Source organism: Myotis brandtii, unplaced genomic scaffold (genome assembly GCF_000412655.1).
Source record: "Myotis brandtii unplaced genomic scaffold, ASM41265v1 scaffold1667, whole genome shotgun sequence".
In the NCBI taxonomy this organism is placed as follows: Eukaryota; Metazoa; Chordata; class Mammalia; order Chiroptera; family Vespertilionidae; genus Myotis; species Myotis brandtii.
This window is the reverse complement of record NW_005356121.1, coordinates 51096-62529: the sequence shown is the minus strand read 5'-3', so window position 1 is coordinate 62529 and position 11434 is coordinate 51096. Positions and strand designations below refer to the sequence as shown.

The following is an 11434-nucleotide window of genomic DNA, read 5'->3' as shown; positions in this document are numbered from 1 at the left end:
TCCACTTAACCTCTCCTCTGGCTTTTCCCTTCAGGGTTAACGCAGCGTTTTCTCCGCAGGGCTCACCAGCTGCCTTGCTATTCCGTGAAGCCCGACGTCAGCGTCTACCGGATTCCGCCGCGGACCTCCAATCGCGGTTACAGGGCTCACCAGCTGCCTTGCTATTCCATGACCGTGGGTCTGAGGATGCTGTGGGAAGTTAGGAAGTGGAAAGAGGAGCGTGTAACTCAATGGGTTACGTGAGCCCTGGCACTTTAACAGCTGTATCATTTCTGGACCAAGCGCTTAACCTCTCCAAGCCTCAGTTTTCTCATCTGTAAAATAGAAAAGAAAAAAAGTTAGTGATAATAAAACCTGCTGTGGTTCTGTACCCCACAGAAGCTTTTGGAGGGTTGTCTGAAATTGTATAATGTGAAAGAATTTAGGCAACAGTAAAGCAGTATATAAATATGTGACACTGTTTTTGTTCCTCCCTCTATCATCATCATGATTTTCCTTTTGGCATTTATAGTTATCTTGGCTGAAAAGCTATCTCTCCCTATGCCCATTATTTTGCCTTTGCAGCAGAGGTTCATTCCTCTTGAATCAATATCTTTGTGCTTGCTGACCTGTGCACTAAATAAACACTGAGAGTTGTGCCCTTTTGGCACAGAGACAGTCGTAATTTCAGTCTCTCTATCAGACCCCAATTGAGCATGACTAGCAGCCTGCACACTGTATGTGTGACTCACCTGAGACGTCGCCCTCCTTGGGAAGCCCTCCTGGACCCTTCCATCCTGGCTCAGGCTGCTGTCTGCGCTTCCATGGCACCTGTGCATGTCTCTGTCACAGTGCTCCCGCTCCTGTACTGTAATGGATGGCGTGGTCTCCTGTATCTACAGACTAGACTATGAGCACTTGACCTTTTTTCACTTTACATTCCCAGGGCCTAGCACAGTGTTTGGCACATAGTGGGAGCTCTGTACATGTTGACTGTAAGAAGAAAGTAGTAGATTACACTTAATCACACACATTAGCATTGATTTTAAGGGTTAAATAAGGAAAATAGCTTAAGCCTTCCAACTTTAGGTGTTAAGATTTCCTAAAGGATGCGCTACACGTTGAAGTGGGGTTCCATTCCTTTTCTTCAAGCCTTTTAAAAGACCTACCTTCTCTCACTCCTCTGCATTCTCTGTCTTCATTTCCTAGTTTATCCACAGCCTTTATCCTTGTGTCAGTTAACTGCACTGAGCCATCAAAGCAAATTTTTTTTAAAGCAATTTTTTAATTTTCCTCTGTTAGTATAATGAGTGAGTGGAGCAGAACTAAGTTTGAATTGTGATTCTTATTTATTTGCTGGGTTACCTTTGGCAAGTCACTTAACTCTTTTGAGCTTTAGTTTCCTCCTCAATAAAAAAAAATGTAATAAGAATGACCCTGCGAGATCTTCTCACTTAATTTTCACAAGAGTGGGCATGATGACTGACACATAATAAATGCTTGATAAGTATTATTTTTTCTGTCTTGTTGCATAATCTTTTTCAGTTGTGTACCAGAATCCACTTTACACAATGAGCATGATTTATTCGCTAGGCTTCCATTAAAGGAAAAACTGTTTTTGTTTGTTTGTTTGTTTCATTTTTAGGAAGCAGGAGAAATCCTTTCTTTTAGTGATTAATAATATCAGAGGGAAGAAATGACTTTGATTTACCTAGTGTAAGCTGTTGCTTTCCAGATTCTCACTGACCAGACTAATGGAAGGAAAATTTAGGTTGATGAGAAACTTTATAAATAATTAGAAAATGGTTTCTCAAGCTATAAATTCATTACTGCCCTTCTCCCCAGCTAAATTAATATTAAATACTATAGTCTGTTTTAGTGTAATGGAAAGAATGCTGGACTTTGAACTTAGACATTATTAGTTATTGCGTTATTGTCCTTCCCTTCACTTAGAGAGCAAGAGACACACAGAGAGAGGGATGGTAGGGTTTTCATGCCTATTTCATATGACTACTGTAAGGATTTATTAAAAGTTAAATGAAAATTTGTGAGGTCAGTTTAGAATATTGTCAGAATCCAGCAAAACCAAGAACTCTTTAGGCTAGGTCTTGGGAGTGGGAGAGGAACTAAGGCTGAAGGCGGAAGGCTGAGGGAAACTGCTGCCATGAATATCCATTCACTTATTCAGAATTTGTTAAGTGTTGCTCACTAGACAGACACGATAAATAAGACAAGGAAACTGTCCAAAGAAACACATCTAATAGGCTGGTTCCTAATATTTTCAATAGTCATTTCACTATATTTAGCTCTTTGTAGCCTGGTAGAATAAGTAACAACTAAATTAAAAGTTAATATCTGGGGCCGCTTTAATCTGGATCAGATTCAGGTACTGAGGGTCTTTGAGAGCAGGGCATCAAGAGAGAAGGGTAAAAAAAAAAAAAAAAAGAAGGGTATGATAAGGATTTATCTTAAAAATCCTGTAAAATCTGTGCAAATTTTAATTTTCACATTCCTCCTTTCCACCTTTTGCTTATCCTGTTGTTAAACTCATTCTTGTTCAGATACACCCTTTTGTTACCTTTCTAACCTGGAAGTATTAGTCCTGAGGTCCCAAAGGGAAGAGTTATTAATAACTTTTGCTTTGCCCTCCCTTTTCCACACTCCTGGCAAAACAGAATCACAAATGCAATGTTTTTCAAAATTGGTCATGTTTAAATGTCTTAGATTGCATTCAAATTCATTCATTTATAATACAGATGATAAATATTCAGTGTTTTCTGTTGTTTCATGAACATTTGTAATTCTAGCCCCCATGTCTTTTCTGAACTCTAGACTCATATATTCAGCTCTCTAGTCTATATTGTCTCTTGAAAATCTACTAGACATCTCCAATTCAGCATATCCAAAACTCCTGACCATCTTCCCAGACATGCTCTACCTATATATAGTCTTCCTTGTCTCAGTTTTTTGGCAACTTCTTTGCTAAGGCTAAAAGCCTTGGAGTCATCCTTGACTTCTCTCTTTCTCTTCAATCTGTTCGAAAATCATGCTGCCATGATTTAAATATGAGTATATCCAGAATCTTGCTACTTCTGCTACTATTTCTTTTTGGTCACCATCATGACTGTTCTAGATTGCTACAATAGTCTGCTAACTGATTCCTCCTGCTTCAGCACTCATAGCCTTACACCCTTTCTACACCCAGCAGAAAAGAAATTCTTTTAAAATAAAAGGGAGATCATGTCAGACCTCTGCTTAAAACCTGTAAAGGCTCCTCTTTCACTCAGAGTAAAAGCTAAAGTTCTACAATGGCCTATAAGGTCCTGCATGACTAAGCCTTCCCTTAGCTCTCCTACCTATCTCTTACTTTATTCTCACTACAGTGGCTGCTTTGGTTGAGGGCAAACATTCCAGGCAGGCTCCTACCTTAGCATCTTTGCTTTAACTGTTCCCTGTGCCTGGAATGCTTTGCCACCAGTTACCTGCATGGGTAGTTCTCATTTCCTTCACATTTTTGCTCACATTACACTTTGTTAATAAGGCCTACTCTGGCCCTAGCTGGTTTGGCTTAGTGGATAGAGCGTCGGCCTTCGGACTGAAGGGTCCCGGGTTCGATTCCGGTCAGAGTACATGCCTGGGTTGTGGGCCCTATCCCCAGTGGGGAGTGTGCAGGAGGCCTCTGATCAGTGATTCTCTCTCATCATTGATGTTTCTCTCCCTCTCTCTCTCTCTCTCCTTCCCTCTTCCTCTCTGAAATCAATAAAAATATATTTTTAAAAAAAGGCCTACTCTGACCACCCCTTGATTGTTGCAGCCTGTTTACTCTCCCACTACCCTCCCAATCCCCCTTTTCTTTCCTCTGTATTTTCTTTTTACCTTTGTACTTATCTGAGATACTAGTTATTTTACTTATTATGTTAACTTTTTATTGTCTACTAGAGGCACGATGCACGAAATTCGTGCAAGAGTAGGCCTTCGCAGCCCCGGCTGCCTCGTGGCCCTGCGGCCCCGCCTCCCACCCATTGGTTCCGGAAGGTCGTTTTGCCCTCTGGTCTAATTAACATATTAGCTCTTTATTACATAGGATTTTCTATTAGAATGTAAGCTTCACAAGGGCAGGAGTCTGTTTGCTGTAGTATCTCAAACATCTAGAATAGTGCCTGTAAATATTGGTTGGATTCAATGAAAGGTAATACTATTGGACTCCAGAATCCTCTAATAGTCACATTGTCTCCTGTTTGTTTTGGACTGTGTGCAACAGGAGACACCTTATAGAGGGGATCATGAGCTATTGTTGATTATTTAATAAGTAGAATAAATAATCCAGGATAGGAAAATAGAAACATGGCAAATGATTCTGTGTAGGTTGTTACTATATTAAAAACATGGACCTGAGGCCTGAGGCTTCCCACTTTCCTATCATAGGGCATCTGACTGGAAATTAGACCAGCCTGATTGGACTGGTCGCCTCCGAATCACTTCAAAAGGGAAGATTGCTTATATCAAACTCGAGGACAAAGTTTCAGGTAATCTATGCTGGTAACCCTCTAACACTGGTTCTTAACCTTCCTAATGCTGCAACCCTTTAATACAGTTCCTCATGTTGTGGTGACCCCCAACCATAAAATTATTTTCGTTGCTACTTCATAACTGTAATTTTGCTACTGTTATGAATTGTAATGTAAATATCTGATCTGCAGGATGTATTTTCATTGTTACAAATTGAACATAATTAAAGCATAGTGATTAATCACAAAAACAATATGTAATTATATATGTGTTTTCCGATGGTCTTAGGCGACCCCTGTGAAAGGGTCATTCGACCCCAAAGGGGTGGCGACCCACAGGTTGAGAACCGCTGCTCTAACATATTAAGGATATTGCTTTGATGTGCTTTTGTAAGTACCTTCAAGTTGGGGACTGAAATGGAAGTACTTGTTAAATGGAGTTTTAGGTTTTTGCTTCTTTTGCTCAAAGTCTTTTCTTACCCGCCAGGGGAACTTTTTGCTCAGGCACCAATAGAACAGCATCCTGGTATTGCTGTGGAGACAGTGACAGATTCCAGCCGCTACTTTGTAATCCGGATCCAGGATGGTACTGGTAAGGAATCTGAGATTTGGAATGGGATGATTAGGAAAATAGTTCATGCACTTCAGTGAAAATGTATCCCGATTGCATTTATCTCACTTCAGTTTACTAATTTTTTCTCTCCCTTTTCTCTAAAGTTAACTATAATTGCTAAAGGAGAAGGATTAACATATATTTGTAATAGATATGAACACAAGTTCAAGATGTGGTAATTAATAGGTAGATGTAAATAAAATGTATATCTAACAAAAGAATTTACACATATTGCCCATTTGTTCTTTGTGATGGGTTTTGATGGTACTATCTTAAATCACCTATATCTGGGGCAACCATTACCTTTTCTCCATAGTCAATATCAGAGGTTGGCAAACTTTTTCTGTAAAAAGACAGATAGTAAATATTTTAGGTTTTGTGGCCCAACTAGTCACCATTGCAGCTACTCAATTCTACTGTTATAGTGTAAAAGCAGCCATAGATTTTATGTAAACAAATTGGTGTAGCTGTGTTCCACTAAAAATTTATTTACAAAAACAAGCTATGGCAGCGTTTGGGCTAGGCGCAGTGGTTCTCAATCTTCCTAATGCTGCGACCCTTTAATATAGTTCCTCATGTTGTGGTGACCCCCAACCATAAAATTAGTTTCGTTGCTACTTCATAACTGTAATTTTACTACTGTTATGAATCATAATGTAAATATCTGATATTCGGGATGTATTTTCAGGGGTCATGACCCACAGGTTGAGAACCGCTGGTAGGGCCTTTATGTAGTTTATGGACCCCTGGTCAAGGAAAATGATTCATATTCCCAGACTTCAGGTAGGGTAACTGTTAAATTTTCTTTGGGTAGAATTTACCATAGGGACACTCCTATTCTGAGTATTCCTATCTTTTTCCCAGGACGTAGTGCTTTCATTGGCATTGGCTTCACAGATCGGGGTGATGCCTTCGACTTTAATGTCTCTTTGCAAGATCACTTCAAGTGAGTGAAGCTCGTCCTTACTTACCAGGTTAAATGGTTTGGGGAAAGCTGCTTTTCAGTTGAATGGGTACTATCTCCTTTACCTCCTGGTTTCTTTATTTGGTAAACTAGTTTATTGTGAATAGAAATTTTCCCATTCACTCTGTTTCTTTACATTACCTTCGTATCTGTTGTATCCTTTCCTTATAGCCAGGAATATGTTTTTGGTTCCTTGTACAATGGTTTGAGATGATGCTTTTGTTTATGCCTCTGGGGAATTAGCCGTTATTTTTGGTGGCTGAGAGAGGCATGCAGTGACAACAGGGCTGCATGAAAGATATGTGGAGAGTTAAGTGCCAATTTTGCTGCTTCATGTAACTGACTTGTTTTGTGCTTATTGCACCATTCTTCAGCTCACCTGACTTTGGCGTAGCTGTAGTAGAAAGCACCCTGCACACTGCCAGCTTTCCTACTTCAAGGGCTGGTATTCCTTTGCTTTTCTGCCTCTGGGCTCTCTGACATTGTGGAAGGTCACTCAGTTAACAGGGGTGCAACCTGGAAGAACTGAAGAGTTAACACCCACTCAGGGGCAGCTCTCAAGTATGGGGGATGGGATTGGTGGCCAATTGCTCTCCTTTGGAGGGACAAGTTTAATACATATTCTGTTTAGTTCCTCAGTGGTTTTGAGCCCCAGTTATCCTCTTTCTTCGCTTTTCTTTTCTTTTTTTCTTTCTCAACTCTTCATGTTCCTCACTTTGCTTTCTGGAATCCTGTTTTACATAAATTAGCTTCACTCATATCTGTGTGTCAAACTCTGCTGTCAGGGAATTCAAATTAAGATGACTTACTCTTTTGCTGAAGGTGGGTAAAGCAGGAATCTGAGATTTCCAAAGAATCTCAGGAAATGGACACACGCCCCAAGCTGGATCTGGGCTTCAAGGAAGGACAGACCATCAAGTTGAGTATTGGGGTGAGTATGGCTTTTTTCTTTCCTTTCTGTATTTTCATAAGCCTATGACTTCTCCTTTTTTCTCTCGCTTTCCCTCTTTTTTCTTTCATAGAATATTACAACCAAGAAAGGAGCCACTTCTAAGCCCAAGACTGCAGGCACTGGAGGCCTAAGCTTACTCCCACCCCCACCTGGAGGCAAAGTCACTATTCCCCCACCATCCTCCTCAGTTGCCATCAGCAATCATGTCACTCCACCACCCATTCCAAAATCTAACCATGGAGGTAGTGATGCAGGTAAATCTCTCTAATACTTTAAACACACACACACATTTATATATATATTTTATTGATTTTAGAGAGGGAGAGAGAGATAGAAACATCAATGATGAGAGAGAATCATTGATCGGCTGCCTCCTGCACTTCCCCTATTGGGGATCCAGCCCATAACCCGCGCGTGTGCCCTGACCGGGAATTGAACCGTAACCTCCTGGTTCATAGGTCAAGGCTCAACTGCTGAGCCACACCCGCTGGGCTCTCTAATACCTTTCACTTTCAGAAATCATACATTAGGTTGTAACTGGATAACACCTGTTTGCCAAGGGGAGTGCTGATGTTTTCTCTATTAAATGGCACTTGGTACAGAAAAGGTAGTTCAGGCAGCCTCTAGCAAGGTATCAAAGCTTTTCCAGTGAACTGAGATAATGGTATCTGGTAGGTTCTTTACAGAAAATGGGTGTATAGCCCAGCTGGTGTGGCTCAGTGGTTGAGCAGATCAATGAACCAGGAGGTCATGGTTCGATTCCAGGTCAGGTCACATGCCCGGGTTGTCGTCTCGAACCCCAGTAGCCGGGAGTGCAGGAGGCAGTCGATCAATGATTCTCTCTCATCATTGATGTTTCTATTTCTCCCTTCCTCTCTGAAATCAATAAAAATATATTAAAAAAGAAAAAGGGTGGGTATTAAAAAGACTATTTCCTTCATTGTGCCTCGGTTAGATGCGAGTAGGCCTGAGAGTCAGATGGACCCAGTTTTCAGTCATGGCTCTGCTACTTTATATCTGAATGTGCTTGGTAACATTACTTAAGTTCTTTGAGTTTCAGTCTCCTTCTCTACAAAATGGAGAAGTAAACTACCCCAGGACTGTGAACATTAAATGATGGACTGCACCTAGCACAGTATTTGGAACATAGTAGCCATTCAGTAAATGTTATTTCTTAATCCTTTCCATTTCTTCAGGAGGGCAGTTGGGAGGAGATGAGACATTTTGAAGAATGAGAACATTAGAGCTCAGAAAGTAATTTTCCTAAGACTAGTGAACCAGATAATACAATCTGTGAGTTAAAAAAGTGTCACCAGAAGGCTAGGGATAATATCTAAGATTAAACATTTTTTTTAAGTTAATCTTAAAAAATTATTTTTTTCCTTTATTGGTTTTTAGAACAAGAGGAAGGGAGAGGGAGAGAGAAAGGGAGAAACATAGACGAGTGAGAGAGAGAGAGAGAGAGAGAGAGAGAGAGAGAGAGACATCGATCAGGTGTCTCCTGTATGTACCTCGAACGGGGATCAAACTCACAACCTGAATATGTACCCTGACCGGGAATCAAACCCATGACCTTCCTGTGTACAGGATGACACTCCAACCCACTGAACCACACCAGGGTCAGGGCTTAAATGAAACTTTATTTTGAGATTGTAGAGTCACATACAATTGTAAAAAGAATGCAAAGAAATCCCTTATACCTGTTACTCAGTTTCCTTTAATGATAACATTTTGCAAAGCTATAATACCACAACTAGGAAATTGACATTGATACCGCCTACCAATCTTACTTCTGATTTCACCAGTTTTATGTGTTCTCTTTTGTGTGTATTTATTCTGTGCACTTTCATTGTGTGTAGGTTTCTGGATCCACCACCATGGTCAATTCTATCGCTCCAAGGATCCCTTGTGTCATTCTTTTATAAGCACACCTTCCTCTTAGCCTCTTCTCTCCCTCATCCTCACACTCTCCCCAGTCTCTAACCCGTGGCAATTACTAATCTGTTCTCCATCTCTGTAATTTTGTCACTTCAGGAATGTTTTATAAATGGAATCATATATAACATTTTGGGTTGGCTTTCTTCACTCAGCATAAATTCCCTTGGGATTCATCCAAATTGTTGTGAATATCAATAGTTTCTTCCTATTTATTGCTGAGTAGTACTCCACAGTGTGGATGTACCACAGTGTGTTTAACCATCACCCATGTAAAGAAATCTGGGTTGTTTTCAGTTTTTGGCTATTATAAAGCTGCTGTGTATAGATTGTGTGAACATAAGCTTTCATTTCTAAGATTTATGTTATGTTTCTCCTTTTCTTTTTCTTTTCTTACCTTGTATTCAGATATCCTTTTAGATTTGGACTCTCCTGCTCCTGTCCCCACACCAGCACCAGCACCAGCACCAGGTCCAGTTTCTGCAAGCAGTGACTTGTGGGGAGACTTTAGCACTGCATCCAGGTATGAGCATAGTGAAACCAACATACTCTCAGTCAGGTATGGATGGTATGTACAGTCAGATGAAATCTTTGATCTGGGAAAATGGCATTTGTAGGTCATAGAGAGTCTTTGGCAGGAATTCTAGGTAAGGAAGTATTGGAGTGCTGGAGTGGTGGAATAAAACTGTGGAATGAAGTTTGAGTGGGATATTTTAGGCCTTGGTAAGTAGGATTGCCTTGAAATATACTTTCAAAAATTCTGGGCAGCAATTTCTTTGAAACTGTTAAGTAAACAATGGAACAGCTATCCTAATATTATGCCTTTGGCTTTCTCTCTGTTTTGTCTTGCAGCTCTGTTTCAAACCAGGCACCACAGCCATCCAACTGGGTCCAGTTCTGAATAGCATTGGCAGGATATTAAGGACAGACTTGAAGAATAAAATGACCTTGAGGGCACCAATCTGTGAGGGAAGTTAGGAATCTCTTCTTTCCCCAGAACCAAAATTACTGGACAATCTTTTTCATAGCTTCTCCATTGCGTTCAGGCTGGTTTATGTCACTCCCCTATGTTGTTATTTGTACAGCCAAGAAAGTATCTCTTATCTCCTCTTCACTATCAAGGCAGGGGAATAGTAGGTCTTATCATACTGTGGCTGACTATGAAGGGCTCCAAGGCCAGGGTTTCTGAGGGGGAAATGACCTTTAACATCTGCAACATTTTTCTCCATCTTTTAAACGCTTAAACATATTTCAGAATCATCTCATGACCCTTGTGCGACTCTTTGTGAAGCCCTATTTAGCAATTTCAGGGGAGACTTCCTTTTCCACTCACCCAAGACTCTGAAAATAGACAGAATGACCTCAGTGTTTACAAATACAGAATTTTGATAGAGATAGGAATGAAGAAAAACCTGTGTCTTGAGTCTCTGCTATCTATCCTCCAGGTTTATCCTATTCAGTGAACATCTAGTGCTGGATGAAGTTTCATCACCCTCTCATGTGTTTACATGTCTCTTCCTATGATAAGAGGGTTGTGTTGGTGGCATCTCCACTATTCTTTTTAAAAATATATATATTTTATGATTTTTTTTTTTTTTTTTAGAGAGGGAGAAGGATAGAGAAATAGAAACATTGATGAGAGAGAAACATCATTGATCGGCTGCCTTTTGTGGGCAGGGTATCGAGCCCACAACCCGGGCATGTGCCCTGACCGGGACTTGAACTGGTGGCCTCTTGGTTCCTGGCTTAATGCTCAACCGCTGAGCTGCACCAGCCGGGCTCCACTGTTCTTTTGTTTGTTGAATAGCACAACATCTTTGATCAGTTGGTGTCTCTTGGATAAAAGAGGTTCAATTGTGTTCCAAGTTATATTCTAGAGAAGTGTTTACAGTAAGTTCTCGGTTAATGATGTCGATAGGTTCTGCGACTTTAAGCCAAACCACTTATAACAAAACCAGTTTGACCATAGGCTAATTGATATAAACAAGAACTAAGTTCCTACAGCATCTCATCAACAGCATAAAAAAAATGTTATTAAAGGACCTGCTGTACATCCTTGCAGCTCCATCTAATTGCTGCATTATGACCTAAACTTGAGAGGTTAGAGTTTTTAATCTGATTTGTAGAGCAGAGAGGTTGAAAACATAACTCTTGTTCAGTACCCACATTGCCTTGCTGCCTGGGTATCTGGCCTGTTTCCATAAACTTTGTTTCAACCCATCTAGCTCTTCAATAGAAGAGCAGCTATTACATGTATCACCACTTAAGAAGGAAGCTGGAGAGTCACCACTTTAGTTATGATAGCTTTTGCCCAAATGATGGCTGTGATGCCCATTACTCAGGGTATCTCAAAGGCAAGTTGCTCTCTCACCACTTTCCTTTCCCTCTGCCCCACTGTTCCTTTTACAATGCTGTGAAGAGCGTTCCCTTTCCTAGATGATTGGGCGCTATCTATTTTGTTTGTTCATAGACACTTTTGAGGA

At 40.5% G+C, this 11434-nt stretch overlaps 1 protein-coding gene across 1 annotated transcript in view; it reads left to right on the top strand.

Moving 5' to 3' along the window:
* NECAP1 (NECAP endocytosis associated 1) overlaps positions 1 to 10567 on the top strand; it is an 11309-nt gene extending 742 nt beyond the window's left edge. Inside the window, exons 2-8 of the mRNA XM_005862749.1 lie at positions 4405 to 4505; positions 4975 to 5079; positions 5965 to 6046; positions 6887 to 6995; positions 7087 to 7270; positions 9360 to 9474; positions 9804 to 10567. Of these exons, the coding sequence (XP_005862811.1) occupies positions 4405 to 4505; positions 4975 to 5079; positions 5965 to 6046; positions 6887 to 6995; positions 7087 to 7270; positions 9360 to 9474; positions 9804 to 9852 (745 nt within the window). The 3' untranslated portion in view covers positions 9853 to 10567. The remainder of the gene's footprint in view (positions 1 to 4404; positions 4506 to 4974; positions 5080 to 5964; positions 6047 to 6886; positions 6996 to 7086; positions 7271 to 9359; positions 9475 to 9803) is intronic.
* Positions 10568 to 11434: the final 867 nt, after the last annotated feature.